Below are 26,154 nucleotides of genomic sequence, written 5' to 3'. Positions count from 1 at the left end.
TCAGGCACAAGGATACTGGGTAAAATAGAAAGTAGGATTTGATTTTTAAATTAGTACCATATCCCAAAATACCACTTTCTCAAGTATTTGAGATTTGGTTCATGTTTCCAGGGGTTTCATAATGTTTATAAAACTGGAATGGGGAGAGGGAATGTTTTAATAGAGACTACTTTTCCATAAAGCATCTGGGCGTCTTGCTGGCATATTTTTAGCTCAGCCTCTGTGAATATTATGTGCAGCTTAATAGTCTCTCTACTTAAACACAACCCTGAGAAGTACCTCTTTGCCTTCAGCCTTCACTCGAGCAGTCCTAGCAAGAAAAACCGAGCTTCATGAACATTTGCTTTTGAAACAGATAGGAAAAAGTTAGGTAATTCTAAATTTCTAATAGAAATACGGTGCAGAACTTGCTAAAAGATATTCCATTTAATACATTTTATTTTTCTATCTCTTTGTTCATAGCAAAGAGATAATTCTTTGACCCTCATGAAAATGCCGTGGCTGAGAACTGTCAGAACTCTACAAACAGCAAAGACAGAAATGCCTGTGCCTATTCCTTGCCTCTTGGTGGCTCCAGCTGAATGCCCTAAATTTTACAGAAGAATTTATGATTCCAGAGCTCCAAAAGGACTCAGAAGTGCTTTTGTGCCCTCCGACTTTTCTTTTCCTCCTCCTCCTCTTCCTTATTCCTATTCTTCCTCCTCCAAATCAAATTTGCATTGCTTTCAGAAATATAAGATGGATAAAGGGATGGATAGATGGGTAGATGTATAATAAATAAAGTACAGTGAATTGTGAATGGTAGAATCTAGGTAGAGGTTTGGAGTCCCTGGGTGGTGCAAATGTTCAATGCCCTCAGTTGCTAATTGAAAGACTGGACATTCAAGTTCACCCAGACGCATCTCTTAAGAAAGACCTGACGATCTACTTTCGAAAAGTCAACCACTGAAAATCGTACGGGGCACAGCTCTACGCTGACACACATGAGGTCACCATGAGTTGAGATCAACTTGAGGGCAACTGGTTAGCTGGTTAGAGGTTATAGAGGCATTCACTCTGAGATTATTTCAGCTTAGCTATATGTTTGTACATTGTCATAAGATGTTGGGAAAAAATGTTATTGTCATGGGGGCTAGGGAATGGCCATACACTTTTAGTGGGTTTGAAGACTGGGATCATCATTTGGATTATACGAATTTAAGCAGATAACAGCTAGCAGCATGTATCAACATTTCACATAAACATACTCTTGGCTCTAACAATTCTACACCTAGTAATTTATTCTTAAAAAAAAAACAGGCAAGTGCTCAGACATATGTACAAAAGTGTTAATTTTGCATCATTTATAAGAGGACAAACTAGAAACAACCTCAAGATCTTTTAAATGATTTGTCAATTTGATGGCATAGCTAAACCATCAAATCCTGTTAGAAATGGTAGATCTATATGTGTTGCCATAAAAATGATGTATATGTGTATATATCTGTGTGTGTAAATATATATACATATATATATAGCATGATCTCATTTATGAGAAAATATATGAATGGAAGTTTATATATGATTAAAAATCTGTAAAAAAAAATCCTAGCCTCTTAGGAATGGTTATCCAAGAAGGGTGGAATTACAATGTCTATCACTTTCTCTGTGTTTAAAATTTTACAATTATATTATTAGAGAGCAATGAACGTAATTCCTTTAAAAGCTACATGAGTCTGTCTTCACAGATAAAGTCACTCGACTGTGTATATAAATGCCGTTCCTAGTTGAGATTCACATTAGGCTATGCTAAACAGTTAACAACATACACAAAGATGCAGCTGTACGATGATGATTACATCATTATTAATAGCAGAAAAAAGGAAGAAAAACCTACATACATGTCCAACAATAGGGAACTGATTAAATAAATTATGGTACATATGGTCAATGGAGTACTATATTGCCATTACAACTTAAAAGTATAGAAATAAATGCACTGACATGGAAATATATTTATAATACATGCTTTATATGCTGGCTAGAAAATTATCAATGTATGGATATGACTATTGCCTGGAAGTTCATATATACAGAAATGATACCTCCAAATTATGAGATTATAGATTTTTTTCTCCTGTAGATCTTTTTTGTCCACATTTTCTATTTTTTCCTACAATATAAATTTTTCCAAAGTTGTTTTAATTTCAGTTTAATAACATAAGTTAGAAAAGAAAAACAGAAAGGGGAAGGAAAAAATCCACACTATTTTTCTATGAAAATGGAGTAGGGAAACCTTAGTGTCTTTAAATAATTTTTGATCGAACCAAAAGGATTATCTATGTTTTTTCCCCCTTATCTCTATCACTGAAATCAGCCCTCTTACATTTTCTTCATCTGACTTTTGTTAAAAGCACATTTGAAATATGTAAAAACAAGCAACTTCCTCCTTCTGAAGGTATTTTTGTGGATTAGACTAGCGGTTATTGACAGGAAAGTTAAGATGTTTTCATGCTGCTAGGCCCCAGGCATTTCATACTTGGAAGTGCCCCATCTTTAATCTCTAATTGCACTAAATTTCTGTGTCTGACTCTGAGGAAAGGAAGCTTCAAAGCAGAAAAGGGAAATCCAATTTCTCCCTAAAGACAGTAACCACTGATATATTTCAGACAGGGTGACACCTGTGTTCCAAGGCTTCTATGTTTCCTAACTGGAAGAATTAAGAGTTCAAGGATATGCCAGTTAAATAATAAAAGTATTTTTATTTATTATAGATCTCTTTTCTCCAAGGAGATTTAAGGAATGTGCTAAAATTAGGTAAACTTCACAATGTATCTCTGAATGGGCTACAGGGATGAAATATTACTGTTATTTTTTATTCATTTGGCAAATATTTCTTGAACATTTAACATTGTTTATGACTCTAAACTTAATGTTTCACTTATTGTTTCAACTCATAAGAAGACATTTTTCACAGATCTGTTTTCAATGGCTATTGAAAGAAAATTTGGATAGGAATAAAAGTAAAATACGCAGAAACAGAGTTCATCTCAGGGTTCCAGCCTCTCATATTCCATTATGTGGGCTTTGTCATCCATTCTTTCACATAGGTATTCACCCCTCCTCCTGTATGCTGGTAGTCAATTCTAAACGTGTCTTCTTGGTTCCTCATAACGTTTCATTTTCTTCCTCTCTTGTCACTCCCAGGTAAAATGTCCAGTGATCGAGCACTGAGGAAGCAGCAGCAGCTAAACAACCTTGTCTATATGGTGAAAAATCAAGCCAGACCTGGTGACAGAATTGTGGATTTCTGCAGTGGTGGGGTATTATATCTCTCCTTTTGTCCTTTTTAGTCTTTCCAAGATTATGTACTTTATTACATTAAAGGTTGTGTTTTTCTTTGGCAAGATTGTTGTCTCAGAATGAGCAAAACCCATAGGGAGTGAAGGTAACTTGCTCCTTTCTTTTAACTTTTCCAGGGCCATGTTGGAATTGTGCTTGCTCACATGCTGCCATCATGCCAGGTAACGTCTGAATAGTAGATAAAAGGAAACACTGGAAAACTACAGAATTCATTTAGCCAAGTCTGGCTTATGCCCTGTTCTTTGAGTTTATAATCATCCACCCAGGTCAAATATGTGGCTCAGGCTTTTTCTTTTTTCTTTGAAGTATACTTCTAAGATTCAGAATCTTAAGGAAAAAAAAAGTAAAGTAGAATCAAAGTACAATTTTAATTCTTAAAAAGATTTTATTTTAAAATAGTTTTAAAAGAAATAACTATTCCATCATTAAATAAAATCATTATAATGAAACTAGCCAAATTTTTAGCACAGTTTTATACCGGAAATACTGGCTCCTAACACCTTCTGAGCAATTTTTATTTTATTTCTTTAGTATGCTAATTTTTATTCATTGCATCAGAATTGTAACAATAAAAAAATTTAAAGAAAAAAATAAACAAACCCACAATTTACCACACTGACCTATTAAATGCTTTTCTCTGCAATGTTCCCATTAAGTCATTGTCCATGTGGTTGCACATTGTCGCAGATTCTAAAAATACTAACATGATTTTAGTCCCCTGTTTTCTCTCAATATGTATATAAAGCTCTTCTCTATTGCCACTATTTTTAAATATCATTTTTTAGTAACTACATCATGTTTTTGAGTAAATGTACCATAATTTATTCAATCATTGCTATAGTGTCTTAGAAGTCTGTACTATTATTAGTCTTCTGCCATATTAAATCAATTCCTCACGGTGTTTATCTTTTAACACAAAGTCTGAAACTTGGGGTCATCTTTTTTTTTTTTTTTAATACAAATTCTACTCAGTCATATTCTTTGCTTGGGAGGTCTGTAGGTAGGAACTAATTACATACTTATTATAGTGGAAAAAATGTGGAAGAACTCATAAATTGAATGAGATAGAACGCAGTGAAGGGAGTGGGGTCATTATTCTTTGAGAAACAGACAGGTGCCTGTTTCGTTATTAAGGAAAGCAACGATTTCATGATTGGAGTAAGAGGAAGAGACCTCATAAAGTAGAACCCTGGAGTAGAGTCAAGGATCTAGTGTTCTTTCTCCCTTCCTAACAGTTCTCTGGAAGTTTAGAGAGGCTGAAGCTGGAAAAGGGATGTCTTGACTAGAAGAAAGGCTGGAAAGCCTTTCCCACCAATTATTACTCTGACAGGATTTTTACACAAAAGAACATTTGAATTTTCCACAAAGACAAGCATAAGGACAGAATAATTGTAGAACTAGGAATGATAACGATGAAAGTGACAAAACTCTACCCACTGTTCTCCTTCCAAACCAATAATCCTCTCCTGTGTTCTCAGGATTACTGTTAGAGGCTCCTAACTGGTTTCCCTCCTTTCTACCTTGCCCCCACCAATCTTTACTCTGCATTACCACACATGATCTGGCTCCCGTTGGCCTCTCCAGCCTCATTTCCACCCTCCACACCCCATCCCCACTACACACATGTCCCAGCTATACCAATTTTCTCACTTCTTCACACACACCATTCTCTTCCTCACTTTGGTCCTTAATACATACTTCTCCCTCTGCCTGAAATACTGCTTCATTTGCCCAGCTAATTTCTATTCGTTTTTTCAGGACTCAATTAATATGTTACCTACCTGTGAAAAGCTTCTTTACTCCTCAGGCCTGGGCACTCCCATTACACATTATATGCCTTTTATTGTAACTTTTATCACACTGTGTTACAATTGCCTGTTTTACTTATATATCACTATATTATGAGCCTCAAGTGTTCAGGAATCTTGTTCGTTTTTGTACGTCATTATCTGACATATTCCTGGGCCCAGGATAGGGTATCAACATAATATTTCCTATATTATTCAATATATGAAATACAGTAATAATACTTCAAGAGACCTGGTGGCACAGGTAAACCACGTAGCTGCTACCCGAAAGATCGGTGGTTTGAACTTGCAAGCCGCTCTGTGGGAGATAGATGTGGCAGTCTGCTTCCGTAAAGATTGATAGCCTTGGAAACTATATGGGGCAGTTTTACTCTGTCCTATAGGGTTGCTATGAATTGGAATCGACTCCATGGCAGTGAGTTTGGTTTTTTGGTTTAATAATACTTTGCCCTAATGTCTGAATTATGTCACTGAATATGCTATTGTTTTCTGGATGATATCTAGGTTACGTTAATAGAAAACAAGGAATTATCTTTAGTTCGTGCTAAGAAGAGAAGTGATGAACTAGGTTTAAGCAACATTTGGTTCATTCAAGCAAATATGGAGTATTTTACAGGGATGTTTAATATTGGGGTAAGTACTGAAATGATTTCAACTGAAAAAGTATATGCTTTCGAGTAAATAAAGGGGGTATTTTTTATATTCTTTGCTAAACAAAGAAACCTATTTTTTTCTAGTATTTATAAAATATAACATTTTAATGAATATTAATTTATTCATAACACTTCATTGTTACACAATAGAGATGCCATTGTTCCTCTCAGATAAGAACTTTATTTTCTTCCCTGCAAATCTCCAGTGCTTTGACTAATGTTTGGCACATAGCAAGTGCTTACAAAATAGCTAATAATTGAAGGGATTAATTCTAATGAAGATGACTTGCCTTGGTTTATTCTGCATTTTTAGAAAACAAAGAAAAACAAACAGGATAATAAAAAAATCGCTTTTTAGTAACCTCTAAATAATGAGTTGCCTTTACATGATATTTTCTTTAGCTGAGATTTGATACTACATGTATTTTTAATTTCCAAGAGACAAAAAGACTATCGGTCGTATTTATAAACCCTTTAGATCAAATCATTATTGTCTGATATTTCTAAAAAGGCTAACGTGTGTAATTCTGCCAGCCCATTTAAACCCAAGATTCTATGCTATTTTGTGGAATATGAGTTTCACTAAGGGGTTACTGCTGCTGCTGTTCCTTGTTTTTGTTTTAAATAATTTTCTCTCCTGATTTTGATACGAATGTATGCTCAGTATAGAAAAATACATAATAATATAAAGAAGGAATCACTGTATTCCTACTACCCAGAGATAAATACTGTTTGGTCATTATGTGTTTATTCACACATACAAATACATATTTACACATATGTTAATATCACTGAAATCATACTAGATAGATGCTGCCTTCACTGAACATTATCATAAATCTTTTCCCTATTCATTAATCATGTTTCTTTTTTTTCCTTGTTATAATGTAATTATGATTTTGATGGGTGTCTTATGCGTTAGTCTTTATCTGTGTTTCTTATTTCCATAGGTGATATATTTAAAAGTTGAATTACTGGGTCACAGGCATTATTTATGGCTTTTGATAGATACATTTGCCAAATCTCTGTCCAGGAAAGTTGTATTAATTTGCATCGCCAACTATATATGTTCATATAAGCATTGGCCTATCAAACAACCTTTTGTTCAGCTTGAGAAGCTCAGATCTTTTATAATACTTCTGATTTTTTTGTCTTATAAAAAACCAAAAACCAAAACAAACCCAGTGCCGTCGAGTTGATTCTGACTCATAGCGACCCTATAGGACAGAGTAGAACTGCCCCATAGAGTTTCCAAGGAGCGCCTGGCGGATTCCAACTGCCAACCCTTTGGTTAGCAGCCGTAGCACTTAACTATTACACCACCAGGGTTTCCTTTGTCTTTTGAAGTTCATTTAATCCTTAAATATTGACTGCTGCAATTTTTTAAATTTTATTGGTATTTTTATAGCCTTAAAAGAGGCAATTTGTTTCCTTTGTAGGCATGATGTGGATTGGTTATCTCAAGCCAAGCCTATGCAAAGAGAAAGGAACTGTTGATAAGGAAATTCAGAAAAAATACAGACATATGATCTAGAAAATTCACATTAAAAATATTCCTATGTGCAGTTTTAATTTTATGTAAATGTTGAGGTAAAGGCTAGATCTTCTCCCACATAACAAGCCATTAATCCAGTCCCCATGTTACCAGTATACCAGGCAAAATGTTTAAGGTAGCAAGATATTGTTGTCCGTTTACTCACCTCTCAAAACACAAAATTCTCAGCCTATTAGCCATGCATCTGTTTGCCCTTCCATGTCTTACAGATGCTGAATCACTGTGGAGTATTCTTACAACTTCCAAGGTCATAATTCACTAACACCAACTAAATATGTTGATGTCTTCTGGAAGTGATATTTTCTCTACATTTCATATTAATATATCCATATTTTTAAAAATATTTTTCTTATAATTACCTTTGTCAAATATATAGAAAATGAACTAAAATTACATACAGCGTTAACCAAAATTAGATTCAGTCTCAAGAAAATAATTTGCCTAGAAGGGTAATTAAGGTATTATCACTAGATAAATCACACTAAATGAATCAGTGCCTGTAACTCCTTTATTAAACAGATTCCAGTGAAAATATGTGACTAGAGAGGAAATCAGAATAACCAAGTATTGGAAATGCATTAAAACTGCATTAATCCATGATTTTGTTGTATTTCAAACAAGGGTTTGTCAGCATTTATCTTTGCTTAGTAAACGCTTTTCACTTTAACAATTTTTCTTTAGTTATAAAAATTAATGATCTAAACAAGATTTTAAGGAGAGAATTTTAAATTCGTAGAACCAAGTTTCTTTAGGAACTTTAGACAAATTACTTATCAGAATTGAAATAGTATTAGTCTTTCCTCCATTGATACAAAACCTATATCAGACAAAAGTGAATACCAAAAAAAAAAAAAAAACCCAGTGCCGTCGAGTTGATTCCGACTCATAGCGACCCTATAGGAGAGAGTAGAACTGCCCTATAGAGTTTCCAAGGAGTGCCTGGCGGATTTGAACTGCTGACTCTTTGGTTAGCAACGGTAGCACTTAACCAGTACACCCGAGGGTTTCTGTAAAGTGAGTAGATTTATTAATTCTTTTAACCTAGCTGGTCTGAAATAATACCAAAGGGAACAAATCTAAATATCTGCAGACTTTTCACCAAGGTGTTCCAACACCCTCTCCTACTGTAGCTCCTCTGTATAACCAGCATCAATGACATAATACTGTATTTGCTTCAAAAAGACATTTTGCAGTTTCTGATTTACATTCTGCTTATTTTTCTGGGTTTTTTTAATTTGAGAAATACATTTCTTTAGAAATATGAATGACCAATAAGCATATAAAAGCATTCAAAGTCTCTAGTAATTAAAGAAATATAATTTGAACAACAATTATTTTCAATTCTTGCCCTTGAAATTTGCAAAGATTTTTTTTTTATTAACTTTTATTGAGCTTCAAGTGAACGTTTACAAATCAAGTCAGTCTGTCACATATAAGTTTACATACATCGTACTCCGTACTCCCACTTGCTCTCCCCCAATGAGTCAGCCCTTCCAGTCTCTCCTTCCGTGACAATTTTGCCAGCTTCCCACTCTCTCTATCCTCCCATCCCCCCTCCAGACAGGAGATGCCAACACAATCTCAAGTGTCCACCTGATATAATTAGCTCACTCTTCATCAGCATCTCTCTCCCACCCACTGTCCAGTCCCTTTTTTGTCTGATGAGTTGTCTTCAGGGATGGTTCCTGTCCTGTGCCAACAGAAGGTCTGGGGACCATGGCCGCCGGGATTCCTCTAGTCTCAGTCAGACCATTAAGTATGGTCTTTTTATGAGAATTTGGGGTCTGCATCCCACTGATCTCCTGCTCCCTCAGGGGTTCTCTGTTGTGCTCCCTGTCAGGGCAGTCATCGATTGTGGCCGGGCACCAACTAGTTCTTCTGGTCTCAGGATGATGTAGGTCTCTGGTTCATGTGGCCCTTTCTGTCTCTTGGGCTCTTAGTTGTCGTGTGACCTTGGTGTTCTTCATTCTCCTTTGCTCCAGGTGGGTTGAGACCAATTGATGCATCTTAGATGGCCGCTTGTTAGCATTTAAGACCCCAGACGCCACATTTCAAAGTGGGATGCAGAATGTTTTCATAATAGAATTATTTTGCCGATTGACTTAGAAGTCCCCTTAAACCATGGTCCCCAAACCCCCGCCCTTGCTCCGCTGACCTTTGAAGCATTCATTTTATCCCGGAAACTTCTCTGCTTTTGGTCCAGTCCAATTGAGCTGACCTTCCATGTATTGAGTGTTGTCTTTCCCTTCACCTAAAACAGTTCTTATCTACTAATTAATCAATAAAAAAACCTCTCCCTCCCTCCCTCCCCCCCTCGTAACCACAAAAGTATGTGTTCTTCTCAGTTTTTACTATTTCTCAAGATCTTATAATAGTGGTCTTATACAATATTTGTCCTTTTGCCTCTGACTAATTTCGCTCAGCATAATGCCTTCCAGGTTCCTCCATGTTATGAAATGTTTCACAGATTCGTCACTGTTCTTTATCGATGCGTAGTATTCCATTGTGTGAATATACCACAATTTATTTACCCATTCATCCGTAGATGGACACTTTGGTTGCTTCCAGCTTTTTGCTATTGTAAACAGAGCTGCAATAAACATGGGTGTGCATATATCTGTTTGTGTGAAGGCTCTTGTTTCTCTCGGGTATATTCCGAGGAGTGGGATTTCTGGGTTGTATGGTAGTTCTATTTCTGTTTAAGGTAACGCCAGATAGATTTCCAAAGTGGTTGTACCATTTTACATTCCCACCGGCAGTGTATGAGAGTTCCAATCTCTCCACAGCCTCTCCAACATTTATTATTTTGTGTTTTTTGGATTAATGCCAGCCTTGCTGGTGTGAGATGGAATCTCATCGTAGTTTTAATTTGCATTTCTCTAATGGCTAATGATCGAGAGCATTTTCTCATGTGTCTGTTGGCTGCCTGAATATCTTCTTTAGTGAAGTGTGTGTTCATCTTCTTTGCCCACTTGTTGATTGGGTTGTTTGTCTTTTTGTGGTTGAGTTTTGACAGAATCATGTAGATTTTAGAGATCAGGCGCTGGTCGGAGATGTCATAGCTGAAAATTCTTTCCCAATCTGTAGGTGGTCTTTTTACTCTTTTGGTGAAGTCTTTAGATGAGCATAGGTGTTTGATTTTTAGGAGCTCCTAGTTATTGGGTTTCTCTTCGTCATTTTTGGTAATGTTTTGTATTCTGTTTATGCCTTGTATTAGGGCTCCTAGAGTTGACCCTATTTTTTCTTTCATGATCTTTATCGTTTTAGTATTTATGTTTAGGTCTTTGATCCACTTGGAGTTAGTTTTTGTGCATGGTGTGAGGTACGGGTCCTGTTTCATTTTTTTGCAAATGGATATCCAGTTGTGCCAGCACCATTTGTTAAAAAGACTATCTTTTCCCCAGTTAACTGACACTGGTCCTTTGTCAAATATCAGCTGCTCATACGTGGATGGATTTATATCTGGGTTCTCAATTCTGTTCCATTGGTCTATGTGCCTGTTGTTGTACCAGTACCAGGCTGTTTTGACTACTGTGGCTGTATAATAGCTTCTGAAGTCAGGTAGAGTGAGGCCTCCCACTTTCTTCTTTTTCAGTAATGCTTTGCTTCTCCGAGGCTTCTTTCCCTTCCATATGAAATTGGTGATTTGTTTCTCTATCACCTTAAAAAATGAAATTGGAATTTGGATCGGAAGTGCATTGTATGTATAGATGGCTTTTGGTAGAATAGACATTTTTACTATGTTAAGTCTTCCTATCCATGAGCAAGGTATGCTTTTCCACTTTATTATGTCCTTTTTAATTTCTTGTAGTAGAGCTTTCTAGTTTTCTTTGTATAGGTCTTTTACATCCTTGGTAAGATTTATTCCTAAGTATCTTATCTTCTTGGGGGCTACTGTGAATGGTATTGATTTGGTTATTTCCTCTTTGGTGTTCTTTTTGTTCATGTAGAGGAATCCAAGTGATTTTTGTATGTTTATTTTATAACCTGAGAAATAAACTCTGCCAAACTCTTCTATTAGTTTCAGTAGTTTTCTGGAGGATTCCTTAGGGTTTTCTGTGTATAAGATCATGTCATCTGCAAATAGAGATAATTTTACTTCCTCCTTGCCAATCCGGATGCCTTTTATTTCTTTGTCTAGCCTAACTGCCCTGGCTAGGACTTCTAGCACCATGTTGAATAAGAGCGGTGATAAAGGGCATCCTTGTCTGGTTCCCGTTCTCAAGGGAAATGCTTTCAGGTTCTCTCCATTTAGAGTGACATTGGCTGTTGGCTTTGCGTAGATGCCCTTTATTATGTTGAGGAATTTTCCTTCAGTTCCTATTTTGGTGAGAGTTTTTATTATAAATGGGTGTTGGACTTTGTCAAATGCCTTTTCTGCATCAATTGATAAGATCATGTGGTTTTTGTCTTTTGTTTTATTTATGTGATGGATTACATTAATGGTTTTTCTGATATTAAACCAGCCTTGCATACCTGGTATAAATCCCACTTGATCAGGGTGAATTATTTTTTTGATATGTTCTTGAATTCTATTGGCTAGAATTTTGTTGAGGATTTTTGCATCAATGTTCATGAGGGATATAGGTCTGTAATTTTCTTTTTTTGTGATGTCTTTACCTGGTTTTGGTATCAGGGAGATGGTGGCTTCATAGAATGAGTTGGGTAGTATTCCGTCATTTTCTATGCTTTGAAATACCTTCAGTAGTAGTGGTGTTAACGCTTCTCTGAAAGTTTGGTAGAACTCTGCAGTGAAGCCGTCCGGGCCAGGGCTTTTTTTTGTTGGGAGTTTTTTGATTACCGTTTCAATCTCTTTTTTTGTTATGGGTCTATTTCGTTGTTCTACTTCTGAATGTGTTAGTTTAGGTAGGTAGTGTTTTTCCAGGAATTCATCCATTTCTTCTAGGTTTGCAAATTTGTTAGAGTACAATTTTTCATAATAATCTGATATGATTCTTTTAATTTCAGTTGGTTCTGTTGTGATGTGGTCCTTCTCGTTTCTTATTCGGGTTATTTGTTTCCTTTCCTGTATTTCTTTAGCCAGTCTAGCCAATGGTTTATCAATTTTGTTAATTTTTTCGAAGAACCAGCTTTTGGCTTTGTTAATTCTTTCAATTGTTTTTCTGTTCTCTAATTCATTTAGTTCAGCTCTAATTTTTATGATTTGTTTTCTTCTGGTGCCTGATGGATTCTTTTGTTGCTCACTTTCTATTTGTTCAGTTGTCGGGACAGTTCTCTGATTTTGGCTCTTTCTTCTTTTTGTATGTGTGCATTTATCGATATAAATTGGCCTCTGAGCACTGCTTTTGCTGTGTCCCAGAGGTTTTGATAGGAAGTATCATTCTCATTGCTTTCTATGAATTTCCTTATTCCCTCCTTGATGTCTTCTATAACCCAGTCTTTTTTCAGGAGGGTATTGTTCATTTTCCAAGTATTTGATTTCTTTTCCCTAGTTTTTCTGTTATTGATCTCTAGTTTTATTGCCTTGTGGTCTGAGAAGATGCTTTGTAATATTTCGATGTTTTGGACTCTGCAAAGGTTTGTTTTATGACCTAATATGTGGTCTATTCTAGAGAATGTTCCATGTGCACTAGAAAAAAAAGTATATTTTGCAGCAGTTGGGTGGAGAGTTCTGTATAAGTCAATGAGGTCAAGTTGGTTGATTGTTGTAATTAGATCTTCCGTGTCTCTATTGAGCTTCTTACTGGATGTCCTGTCCTTCTCCGAAAGTGTTGTGTTGAAGTCTCCTACTATAATTGTGGAGGTGTCTATCTCACTTTTCAATTCTGTTAAAATTTGATTTATGTATCTTGCAGCCCTGTCATTGGGTGCATAAATATTTAATATGGTTATGTCTTCCTGATCAATTGTCCCTTTTATCATTATGTAGTGTCCTTCTTTATCCTTTTTGGTGGATTTAAGTCTAAAGTCTATTTTGTCAGAAATTAATATTGCTACTCCTCTTCTTTTTTGCTTATTGTTTGCTTGATATATTTTTTTCCATCCTTTGAGTTTTAGTTTGTTTGTGTCTCTAAGTCTAAGGTGTGTCTCTTGTAGGCAGCATATAGATGGATCGTGTTTCTTTATCCAGTCCGAGACTCTCTGTTGCTTTATTGGCGCATTTAGTCCATTTACATTCAGCGTAACTATAGATAAATAAGTGTTTAGTGTTGTCATTTTGATGCCTTTCTTTGTGTGTTGTTGACAATTTCATTTTTCCACATACTTTTTTGTGCTGAGACGTTTTTCTTAGTAAATTGTGAGATCCTCATTTTCGTAGTGTTTGACTTTATGTTTGTTGAGTCATTCCGTTTTTCTTGGCTTTTATCTTAAGTTATGGAGTTGTTATACCTCTTTGTGGTTACCTTATCATTTACCCCTATTTTTCTAAGTAAAAACCTAACTTGTATTGTTCTATATCGCCTTGTATCACTCTCCATATGGCAGTTCAATGCCTCCTGTATTTAGTCCCTCTTTTTGATTATTGTGATTTTTAACATATTGACTTCCGTGATTCCCTGTTATAAGTATTTTTTTTTTTTATTTAATCTTAATTTGTTTTTGTTATTTCCCTGTTTGAGTCGATGTCAGGATGTTCTGTTTTGTGACCTTGTGTTGTGCTGGTATCTGATATTATTGGTTTTCTGACCAAACAATATCCTTTAGTATTTCTTGTAGCTTTGGTTTGGTTTTTGCAAATTCTCTAAACTTGTGTTTATCTGTAAATATCTTGATTTCGCCTTCATATTTCAGAGAGAGTTTTGCTGGATATGTGATCCTTGGCTGGCAGTTTTTCTCCTTCAGTGCTCTATATATGTCGTCCCATTCCCTTCTTGCCTGCATCGTTTCTGCTGAGTAGGCTGAACTTATTGATTCTCCCTTGAAGGAGACCTTTCTTTTCTCCCTGGCTGCTTTTAAATTTTTCTCTTTATCTTTGGTTTGGGCGAGTTTGATGATAATATGTCTTGGTGTTTTTCTTTTGGGATCAATCTTAAATGGGGTTCGATGAGCATCTTGGATAGATATCCTTTCGTCTTTTGTGATGTCAGGGAAGTTTTCTGTCAGGAGTTCTTCAGCTATTCTCTCTGTGTTTTCTGTCGTCCTTCCCTGTTCTGGGACTCCAATCACATGCAAGTTATCCTTCTTGATAGAGTCCCACATGATTCTTAGGGTTTCTTCATTTTTTTTAATTCTTTTATCTGATTTTTTTTCAGCTATGTTGGTGTTAATTCCCTGGTCCTCCAGATGTCCCAGTCTGCATTCTAATTGCTCGAGTCTGCTCCTCTGACTTCCTATTGCGTTGTCTAATTTTGTAATTTTATTGTTAATCTTTTGGATTTCTACATGCTGTCTCTCTATGGATTCTTGCAACTTATTAATTTTTCCACTATGTTCTTGAATAATCTTTTTGAGTTTTTCAACAGTTTTATCAGTGTGTTCTTTGGCTTTTTCTGCAGTTTGCCTTATTTCGTTTCTGATGTCTTGAAGCATTCTGTAAATTAGTTTTTTACATTCTGTATCTGATAATTCCAGGATTGTATCTTCATTTGGGAAAGATTTTGATTCTTTTGTTTGGGGGGTTGTAGAAGCTGTCATGGTCAGCTTCTTTATGTGGTTTGATATGGACTGCTGTCTCCGAGTCATCACTGGGAAACTAGGTTTTCCAGAAAATCCGCTAAAAAAAAATGCAGTCAGATCCCTATCAGAATTGCCTTTGGGTTGGTTATAACCGCCACCTTGTTCCCTGTAAGGATGAAAGTCTGAGATTTGGATTATATATGCTTGGCTGTAGCTGGTTCTGTGTTTTTAGTCCAATTAGGGGTGGGTTTTTGGTCCCTGGTTTTTTTTTGTTTTTTTTTTTGTTCCTTCTCTTAGGCTGGAAGAGTGGGTTAGGAAAAGACCAAAAGAAAAAAAAAAGGGGGGGGAAGCAAAGCCGCCGCGGAGACGTTCTGCCTTTGGCTCAGGCAATTCCAATGTTAATGAAGCCACCTGGGAAGGGTGGGGGAGGGAACAGAGAGATAGGAGAGTAGCACCTCAGAATATAGCCAGAGTTGCTTGTCTTGCTTGGAATGACTATTATATCTGAGACTCCGACGGGACGTGTCGCCTATGTGTGCTGGCTATGTAGAGATTGCCCCGGGGGTCTGGCCTTCTGAAGGCACCCGCTGCCAGTCTAAATCCTAGCGTGAAGGTTCCCCTGCTGGGACGCTTTACTCCCGGCTCCAAAATCAGTCGCTGCCTCCTGGGGACTTCTTGTCCCACCAGCCCTCGCCGCGCTGCCCCCGCGGACCGGCTGGGCCCCCTCCCGGGGTTAGTTCAGGGGAGTGGAGCAGCTCTCCGTGCTTGTGCCGTGCCAGCGCCCAGTCAAAACCCCGGCGGGACGGTTCCCCGGCTGGGACGCTGCTCTCTCAGGTCCAAGACCAATCACTGCCTCCCGGGGACTTCTCCCACTGGCTGCGTCATCACGCCGCCCGCGCGAACCGGCTGGGCCCCCTCCCGGGGTGAGTTCAGGGGGTAGGGCTGGGCCCCTTGTTTGCGCCGTCAGCTCCCCTGGGCTCTGCCCTAAATCGGGCACCAAAGGTTACCTGACTGGGACGCTGTCTCCAGGCTCTGAAAACAATCGCTGCTTCCCCGTATTTGTTCGTTTTCCGTCTCTTGATCTGTGTTTGTTGTTCAGGGTTCGTAGATTGTTATGTACTTGATCGATTCACTTGTTCTTCCGAGTCTTTTTTGCAAGAGGGATCCGAGGTAGCATCTCCCTAGTCCACCATCTTCTGCAAAGATTTTTAAAATATTATTACTCATTGGCTTCAGTGAGTTGGGGAAAAACTTATATAAATTCTGCAGTGATTATTAACATGAAAAAATTAGTGGTAAACAAAGAAGTCGGTGTACAAAATTGTATAGTATAAGGGTTAAGAACATGGATTTTAACATTTTGCAACCTCGTATTAAAGTTCGAGCTTGGCCATTTACTAGCTGTATGGCCTTGGGCAACTTGTTAAACTCTAATGCTAAGTTTTTTTATCTGTAAAATGGGCATAAAATACTTGGTTATAGAATTATTATGATGTTATAATATATGTGAAGCACTTAGCAGGTTGCTTGGCACTTAGGAAGCACTTGGTAAATCGGGCCTCTTACTCTGTGCAGTGTGTGTGATCTCAACCATGTAAACACAGCATTAAAAAGGATAGGGGGGCAGAGCCAAGATGGCGGACGAGGCAGACGCTACCTCGGATCCCTCTTACAACAAAGACACGGAAAAACAAGTGAATCTATCACATACATAACAATCTACGAACCCTGAACAACAAACACAGATTTAGAGACAGAGAACAAACTAATACGGGGAAGCAGCAATTGTTTCCAGAGCCTGGAGCCAGCGTACCAGTCAGGTATGGCACAAGCACAGAGAGCTGCTCCACCCCCCGAACTAACCCCGGGAGGGAGACCAGCCGGTTCCGCGGGCAGCGTGGGACGCAGCCGGTAGGAGAAGTCCCAAGGAGGCAGTGACTGGTCTTGGAGCAGGAAGAGCAGCGTCCCAGCCGGGGAACCATCTCGCCGGGATTTGGACTGGACACAGGTACGGCATAAACACGGAGAGCTGCTCCACCCCCCTGAACTATCCCCGGGAAGGGGCCCAGCTGGGTTGCGCAGGCGGCGTGGGACGCAGCCGATAGGAGAAGTCCCCAGGAGGCAGCGACTGGTATTGGAGCGGGGAGAACAGCGTCCCAGCCGGGACACTCGGTCACGGCACAAGCACGGGGAGCTGCTCCACCCATCTGAACTAACCCCGGGAGGGGGCCCACCTGGTTTGCGGGGGCGGCACGGCCACGCGGCTGGAGGGACGAGAAGTCCCCGGGAGGCAGCGACTGATTTTGGAGTCGAGAGAGCACCGTCCCAGTAGGGGAGCCTTGATGCTGGGTGTGGGGCTGGAAGCGGAGGATCTGACCGTGACTCCAGCGGGCCAGACCCCCCGGGCAATCTCCACACAGCCAGCACACATAGGCGACGCGCCCACGGGAATCTCAGATATAATAGTCATTCCAAGCAAGACAAGCAACTCTCGCTATATTCTGAGGTGCTACTCTCCTATCTCTCTGTTCCCTCCCCCACCCTCCCCAGGCGGCTTCATTAACATCCGAATAGCCTGAGCCAGAGGGAGAACTCTGATAGGGGTCTGACTGCATTTTTTTTTTAGCGGATTTTCTGGAAAAACTAGTTTCCCAGTGATGGCTCGGAGACAACAATCCATATCAAACCACTTAAAGAAGCAGACCATGACAGCATCTCCAACCCCCCAAACAAAAGAATCAAAATCTTTCCCAAATGAAGATACAATCCTGGAATTATCAGATACAGAATATAAAAAACTAATTTACAGAATGCTTCAAGACATCACAAACGAAATAAGGCAAACTGCAGAAAAAGCCAAGGAACACACCGATAAAACTGTTGAAGAACTCAAAAACATTATTCAAGAACATAGTGGAAAAATTAATAAGTTACAAGAATCCATAGAGAGACAACATGTAGAAATCCAAAAGATTAACAATAAAATTACAAAATTAGACAACGCAATAGGAAGTCAGAGGAGCAGACTCGAGCAATTAGAATGCAGACTGGGACATCTGGAGGACCAGGGAATCAACACCAACATAGCTAAAAAAAATCAGATAAAAGAATTTAAAAAAATGAAGAAACCCTAAGAATTATGTGGGACTCTATCAAGAAGGATAACCTGCGGGTGATTGGAGTCCCAGAACAGGGAGGGGGGACAGAAAACACAGAGAAAATAGTTAAAGAACTCCTGACAGAAAACTTCCCTGACATCATGAAAGACGAAAGGATATCTATCCAAGATGCTCATCGAACCCCATTTAAGACTGATCCCAAAAGAAAAACATCAAGACATATTATCATCAAACTCACCAAAACCAAAGATAAACAGAAAATTTTAAAAGCAGCCAGGGAGAAAAGAAAGGTTTCCTTCAAGGGAGAATCAATAAGAATAAGTTCAGCCTACTCAGCAGAAACCATGCAGGCAAGAAGGGAATGGGACGACATATACAGAACACTGAAGGAGAAAAACTGCCAGCCAAGGATCATATATCCAGCAAAACTCTCTCTGAAATATGAAGGCGAAATTAAGATATTTACAGACAAACACAAGATTAGAGAATTTGCAAAAACCAAACCAAAGCTACAAGAAATACTAAAGGATATTGTTTGGTCAGAGAACCAATAATATCAGATATCAGCACAACACAAGGTCACAAAACAGAACGTCCTGATATCAACTCAAATAGGGAAATCACAAAAACAAACAAATTAAGATTAATTAAAAAAAAAAATACACGTAACAGGGAATCATGGAAGTCAACAGGTAAAAGATCACAATAATCAAAAAGAGAGACTAAATACAGGAGGCATTGAACTGCCATATGGAGAGTGATACAAGGCGATATAGAACAATACAAGTTAGGTTTTTACTTAGAAAAATAGGGGTAAATGATAAGGTAACCACAAAAAGGTATAACAACTCTATAACTCAAATAAAAGCCAAGAAAAACATAACGACTCAAATAACATAAAGTCAAACACTATGAAAATGAGGATCTCACAATTTACTAAGAAAAACGTCTCAGCACAAAAAAGTATGTGGAAAAATGAAATTGTCAACAACACACATAAAAAGGCATCAAAATGACAGCACTAAAAACTTGTTTATCTATAATTACCCTGAATGTAAATGGACTAAATGCACCAATAAAGAGACAGAGAGTCACAGACTGGATAAAGAAACACGATCCATCTATATGCTGCCTACAAGAGACACACCTTAGACTTAGACACACAAACAAACTAAAACTCAAAGGATGGAAAAAAGTATATCAAGCAAACAATAAGCAAAAAAGAAGAGGAGTAGCAATATTAATTTCTGACAAAATAGACTTTAAACTTAAATCCACCACAAAGGATAAAGAAGGACACTATATAATGATAAAAGGGACAATTGATCAGGAAGACATAACCATATTAAATATTTATGCACCCAATGACAGGGCTGCAAGATACATAAATCAAATTTTAACAGAATTGAAAAGCGAGATAGATACCTCCACAATTATAGTAGGAGACTTCAACACAACACTTTCGGAGAAGGACAGGACATCCAGTAAGAAGCTCAATAGAGACACGGAAGATCTAATTACAACAATCAACCAACTTGACCTCATTGACTTATACAGAACTCTCCACCCAACTGCTGCAAAATATACTTTTTTTTCTAGCGCACATGGAACATTCTCTAGAATAGACCACATATTAGGTCATAAAACAAACCTTTGCAGAATCCAAAACATCGAAATATTACAAAGCATCTTCTCAGACCACAAGGCAATAAAACTAGAGATCAATAACAGAAAAACTAGGGAAAAGAAATCAAATACTTGGAAAATGAACAATACCCTTCTGAAAAAAGACTGGGTTATAGAAGACATCAAGGAGGGAATAAGGAAATTCATAGAAAGCAACGAGAATGAAAATACTTCCTATCAAAACCTCTGGGACACAGCAAAAGCAGTGCTCAGAGGCCAATTTATATCGATAAATGCACACATACAAAAAGAAGAAAGAGCCAAAATCAGAGAACTGTCCCGACAACTGAACAAATAGAAAGTGAGCAACAAAAGAATCCATCAGGCACCAGAAGAAAACAAATAATAAAAATTAGAGCTGAGCTAAATGAATTAGAGAACAGAAAAACAATTGAAAGAATTAACAAAGCCAAAAGCTGGTTCTTTGAAAAAATTAACAAAATTGATAAACCATTGGCTAGACTGACTAAAGAAATACAGGAAAGGAAACAAATAACCCGAATAAGAAACGAGAAGGACCACATCACAACAGAACCAACTGAAATTAAAAGAATCATTTCAGATTATTATGAAAAATTGTACTCTAACAAATTTGCAAACCTAGAAGAAATGGATGAATTCCTGGAAAAACACTACCTACCTAAACTAACACATTCAGAAGTAGAACAACTAAATAGACCCATAACAAAAAAAGAGATTGAAACGGTAATCAAAAAACTCCCAACAAAAAAAAGCCCTGGCCCGGACGGCTTCACTGCAGAGTTCTACCAAACTTTCAGAGAAGAGTTAACACCACTACTTCTGAAGGTATTTCAAAGCATAGAAAATGAAGGAATACTACCCAACTCATTCTATGAAGCCACCATCTCCCTGATACCAAAACCAGGTAAAGACATTACAAAAAAAGAAAATTATAGACCTATATCCCTCATGAACATTGATGCAAAAATCCTCAACAAAATTCTAGCCAATAGAATCCAACAACACATCAAAAAAATAATTCACCCTGATCAAGTGGGATTTATACCAGGTATGCAAGGCTGGTTTAATATCAGAAAAACCATTAATGTAATCCACCACATAAATAAAACAAAAGACAAAAACCACATGATCTTATCAATTGATGCAGAAAAGGCATTTGACAAAGTCCAACACCCATTTATGATAAAAACTCTTACCAAAATAGGAATTGAAGGAAAATTCCTCAATATAATAAAGGGCATCTATGCAAAGCCAACAGCCAATATCACTCTAAATGGAGAGAACCTGAAAGCATTTCCCTTGAGAACGGGAACCAGACAAGGATGCCCTTTATCACCGCTCTTATTCAACATGGTGCTAGAAGTCCTAGCCAGGGCAGTTAGGCTAGACAAAGAAATAAAAGGTATCCGGATTGGCAAGGAAGAAGTAAAGTTATCACTATTTGCAGATGACATGATTATATACACACAAAACCCTAAGGAATCCTCCAGAAAACTACTGAAACTAATAGAAGAGTTTGGCAGAGTCTCAGGTTATAAAATAAACATACAAAAATCACTTGGATTCCTCTACATTAACAAAAAGAACACCGAAGAGGAAATAACCAAATCAATACCATTCACAGTAGCCCCCAAGAAGATACTTAGGAATAAATCTTACCAAGGATGTAAAAGACCTGTACAAAGAAAACTACAAAGCTCTACTACAAGAAATTCAAAAGGACCTACTTAAGTGGAAAAACATACCTTGCTCATGGATAGGAAGACTTAACATAGCAAAAATGTCTTTTCTACCAAAAGCCATCTATACATTTAACGCACTTCCGATCCAAATTCGAATGTCGTATTTTAAGGGGATAGAGAAACAAATCACCAATTTCCTATGGAAGGGAAAGAAGCCCCAGATAAGCAAAGCAGTACTGAAAAAGAAGAAGAAAGTGGGAGGCCTCACTTTACCTGACCTCAGAACCTATTACACAGCCACAGTAGTCAAAACAGCCTGGTACTGGTACAACAACAGGCACATAGACCAATGGAACAGAATTGAGAACCCAGACATAGATCCATCCACGTATGAGCAGCTGATATTTGACAAAGGACCAGTGTCAATTAATTGGGGAAAAGATAGCCTTTTTAACAAATGGTGCTGGCATAACTGGATATCCATTTGCAAAAAAATGAAACAGGACCCATACCTCACACCATGCACAAAAACTAACTCCAAATGGATCAAAGACCTAAACATAAAGACTAAAACGATAAAGATCATGGAAGAAAAAATTGGGACATCCCTAGGAGCCCTAATACAAGGTATAAACAGAATACAAAACATTACCAAAAATGATGAAGAGAAACCCGATAACTGGGAGCTCCTAAAAATCAAACACCTATGCTCATCTAAAGACTTCTCCAAAAGAGTAAAAAGACCACCTACAGATTGGGAAAGAATTTTCAGCTATGACATCTCCGACCAGCGCCTGATCTCTAAAATCTACATGATTCTGTCAAAACTCAACCACAAAAAGACAAACAACCCAATCAACAAGTGGGCAAAGAAGATGAACACACACTTCACTAAAGAAGATATTCAGGCAGCCAACAGACACATGAGAAAATGCTCTCGATCATTAGCCATTAGAGAAATGCAAATTAAAACTACGATGAGATTCCATCTCACACCAGCAAGGCTGGCATTAATCCAAAAAACACAAAATAATAAATGTTGGAGAGGCTGTGGAGAGATTGGAACTCTCATACACTGCCGGTGGGAATGTAAAATGGTACAACCACTTTGGAAATCTATCTGGCGTCACCTTAAACAGAAATAGAACTACCATACAACCCAGAAATCCCACTCCTCGGAATATACCCGAGAGAAACAAGAGCCTTCACACAAACAGATATATGCACACCCATGTTTATTGCAGCTCTGTTTACAATAGCAAAAAGCTGGAAGCAACCAAAGTGTCCATCTACGGATGAATGGGTAAATAAATTGTGGTATATTCACACAATGGAATACTACGCATCGATAAAGAACAGTGACGAATCTGTGAAACATTTCATAACATGGAGGAACCTGGAAGGCATTATGCTGAGCGAAATTAGTCAGAGGCAAAAGGACAAATATTGTATAAGACCACTATTATAAGATCTTGAGAAATAGTAAAAACTGAGAAGAACACATACTTTTGTGGTTACGAGGCGGGGAGGGAGGAAGGGTGGGAGAGGGTTTTTTTATTGATTAATCAGTAGATAAGAACTGCTTTAATTGAAGGGAAAGACAACACTCAATACATGGAAGGTCAGCTCAATTGGACTGGACCAAAAGCAGAGACGTTTCCGGGATAAAATGAATGCTTCAAAGGTCAGCGGAGCAAGCGCGGGGGTCTGGGGAACATGGTTTGCGGGGATTGGCAAAATAATTCTATTATGAAATCATTCTGCATCCCACTTTGAAATGTGGCGTCTGGGGTCTTAAATGCTAACAAGCGGCCATCTAAGATGCATCAATTGGTCTCAACCCACCTGGAGCAAAGGAAAATGAAGAACACCAAGGCCACACGACAACTAAGAGCCCAAGAGACAGAAAGGGCCACATGAACCAGAGACCTACATCATCCTGAGACCAGAAGAACTAGTTGGTGCCCGGCCACAATCGATGACTGCCCTGACAGGGAGCACAACAGAGAACCCCTGAGGGAGCAGGAGATCAGTGGGATGCAGACCCCAAATTCTCATAAAAAGACCAAACTTAATGGTCTGACTGAGACTAGAGGAATCCCGGCGGCCATGGTCCCCACACCTTCTCTTGGCACAGGACAGGAACCTTCCCCGAAGACAACTCATCAGACATGAAAGGGACTGGTCAGCGGGTGGGAGAGAGATGCTGATGAAGAATGAGCTAATTATATCAGGTGGACACTTGAGATTGTGTTGGCAACTCTTGTCTGGAGGGGGAATGGGAGGATAGAGAGAGAGGGAAGCCGGCAAAATTGTCAAGAAAGGAGAGACTGAAAGGGCTGACTCAAGAGGGGGAAAGCAAGTGGGAGTAGGGAGTGAGATGTATGTAAACTTATATGTGACAGACTGATTGGATTTGTAAATGTTCACTTGAAGCTTAATAAAAGTTATTGGAAAAAAAAAAAAAGGATGGGAGGAAGTAATGCTAATATTTTTTGAAGGTGACTCCCTCCATGCTGTGATTATGAACATTATTTTTTCTTTATTTTCTTAGTATTTTCAAAATTTTCTACAGTTAGCATGTAATCTTTTATATTTGTAAAATATAAAGAATAAAGACAGAAGAAATAATGATATATGTTTAATATTTATGTTTATAAAATTATACGTATATATGAGCTTCTTTAGCAAAGATAGGTTAATAGGGGCCTAAGGATTACTAGAAAGTATCTAAAACAACTCTGAACATATAAATATCAAATCGTGTTAATATCTTTCAAAACAAGTATTTCATTATTATAAAAATGGCTTTTGACTGACTTATTCTGATTTTGGTTATAATGACTATTAATGGAGTGAGGAAGATATAAATGTGTTCTCAAAAGCAAGAAACATCCAAGAAGTTCCTTTTTTTTTTTTTTTCATACTTCAATATATACACCTGTATGACCCCAAATTTAGTATGTATTGATTACTGTCCCTGGGTGGCAAAGATGGGTAAGTGTTTGGTTACAAACTGAAAGTTTGATGGTTCAAATCCAGCCAGATGCACTTTGGAAGAAAGACCTGGCAATCTACTTCAAAAGAAAAGTTCAAAAATCAAAACCTATTGCCATTGAGTCAATTCTGGCTCATGGCTACCCCATGTATTACAGAATAGAACTGGCTGTAATATTTATGGAAGTGGGTCACCAGGCTTTTCTTTCTTAGTATCACTGGGTGGGTTTTAACCGCAAGCCTTTCAGTTAGTAGTTGAGTGCAAAATGTTTGTACTACCCGGAAGCTCCCTTTGAAAGATCACAGTCTTTGAAAACATTATGGAACATAATTCTACTGTGAAACACAAGGGGTCACCATGAGTCAGAATCAACTCAATGGCAACTGGAAAAAAAATGGGGGGCAATTTACAAAAGATCATGAATATATATTATTTGTTAGAACTTTTATTTAAAGAAATCTATTATTGCCTTCATGTCTGGTTTAAAATAAGTAATCGTCATTACTGTAAAAATTTACTTTATGATATTAAGCTTTTTAAAACCTAATTTACAATGCAAATGAAGAAGAACATGGCATCCGGATTGCAGGAAGAGTCATTAACAACTTGCAATATGCAGAGAGTACAAACCTTGCTTGCTGAAAGCGGAGGACATAAAGCACTTAGCGATGAAGATCAAAGACCACAGTCTTCAGTATGAATTGCATTTCAACATAAAGAAAACAAAATCCTCAAAACTGGACCAATAAGGAACAATAGGATAAATGGAGAAAAGATTGAAGTTGTCAAGGACTTCATTTTGCTTGGATCCACAGTCAACACCCATGGAAGCAGCAGTCAAGAAATCAAGTGACGTATTGCATTGGGCCAATCTGCTGCAAAAGACCTCTTTAAAATATTAAAAAGCAAAGATGTCACTTCGAGGACTAAGGTGCGCCTGACCCAAACCTTATATTTTCAATCACCTCGTGTGCTTGTAAAAGCTGGATAATGAATAAGGAAGACCAGAGAAGAATTAATGCATTTGAATTATGGTGTTGGTGAAGAATATTGAATACACCATGAACTGCCAGAAGAACAATCAAACCTGTCTTGGAAGAAGTAAAGCCAGAATGTTCCTTAGAAGCAAGGATGGCGAGAATTCAACTCACGTACCTTGGTCATGTTATCAAGAGGGACCAGTCCGTGAAAATAGATATCATGCTTGGTAAAGTAAGAGGGTCAGTAAAAAAGAGGAAGACCCTCAGCAAGATGGATAAAGACAGTGGCTGCAACCATGGGCTCAATCATAGCAACAATAGTGAGGATGGTGGAGGACTGGGCAGTATTTCATTCTGTTGTACACGGAGCCTAACCATTCTGTTGACAGTACCTACAACAACAATTAATAGCCATGCTGTCAAACAATATTACGGAAACCTTGTTCTTGAACAATATTACAAAAAGAACCATCACTATGGAAAAATACACACTTTCTATTAAAAAAATAAAAACTAGGTCAAGGCTAAACAACCTACCCCTCCCCCCTAAGTGTTTTATTTGGATAATTCCAACAATAACATACAGTCATCTCAACCAGATGATAGGGTATTAATTTTCAAATGTTATGAATATTTTTTTACTTGTTAATATGTATCCAATATCAGTAGATTTATTTTAAAATTATCTGTACTTACTTTTTACTCTTTTACTTATAATTTTTAATATGATTATTATTTATCATTGTTGAGTGTTAAATTATATGCTCATTT

The 26,154-nt window shown here is 37.8% G+C and overlaps 1 protein-coding gene across 4 annotated transcripts in view; it reads left to right on the top strand.

Annotated features, from left to right (window-relative positions):
- The window catches only part of GSTCD (glutathione S-transferase C-terminal domain containing), a 230,969-nt gene that overhangs the window by 182,942 nt on the left and 21,873 nt on the right, over positions 1–26,154 (top strand). For all 4 annotated transcript variants that reach the window (XR_010322037.1, XR_010322036.1, XM_064285482.1 and 1 more), the window contains exons 6-8: positions 3,187–3,302; positions 3,459–3,503; positions 5,655–5,783. Coding sequence is in view for 2 of the 4 variants with exons in the window: in XM_064285482.1 (XP_064141552.1) it covers positions 3,187–3,302; positions 3,459–3,503; positions 5,655–5,783 (290 nt within the window). In the remaining 2 variants the exon portion in view is untranslated. The remainder of the gene's footprint in view (positions 1–3,186; positions 3,303–3,458; positions 3,504–5,654; positions 5,784–26,154) is intronic.

The sequence above is a fragment of the Loxodonta africana genome, chromosome 5, assembly GCF_030014295.1.
Source record: "Loxodonta africana isolate mLoxAfr1 chromosome 5, mLoxAfr1.hap2, whole genome shotgun sequence".
Taxonomy (NCBI): domain Eukaryota; kingdom Metazoa; phylum Chordata; class Mammalia; order Proboscidea; family Elephantidae; genus Loxodonta; species Loxodonta africana.
The sequence above is the reverse complement of the archived record's forward strand: the minus strand, read 5'-3'. Positions and strand labels throughout refer to the sequence as shown.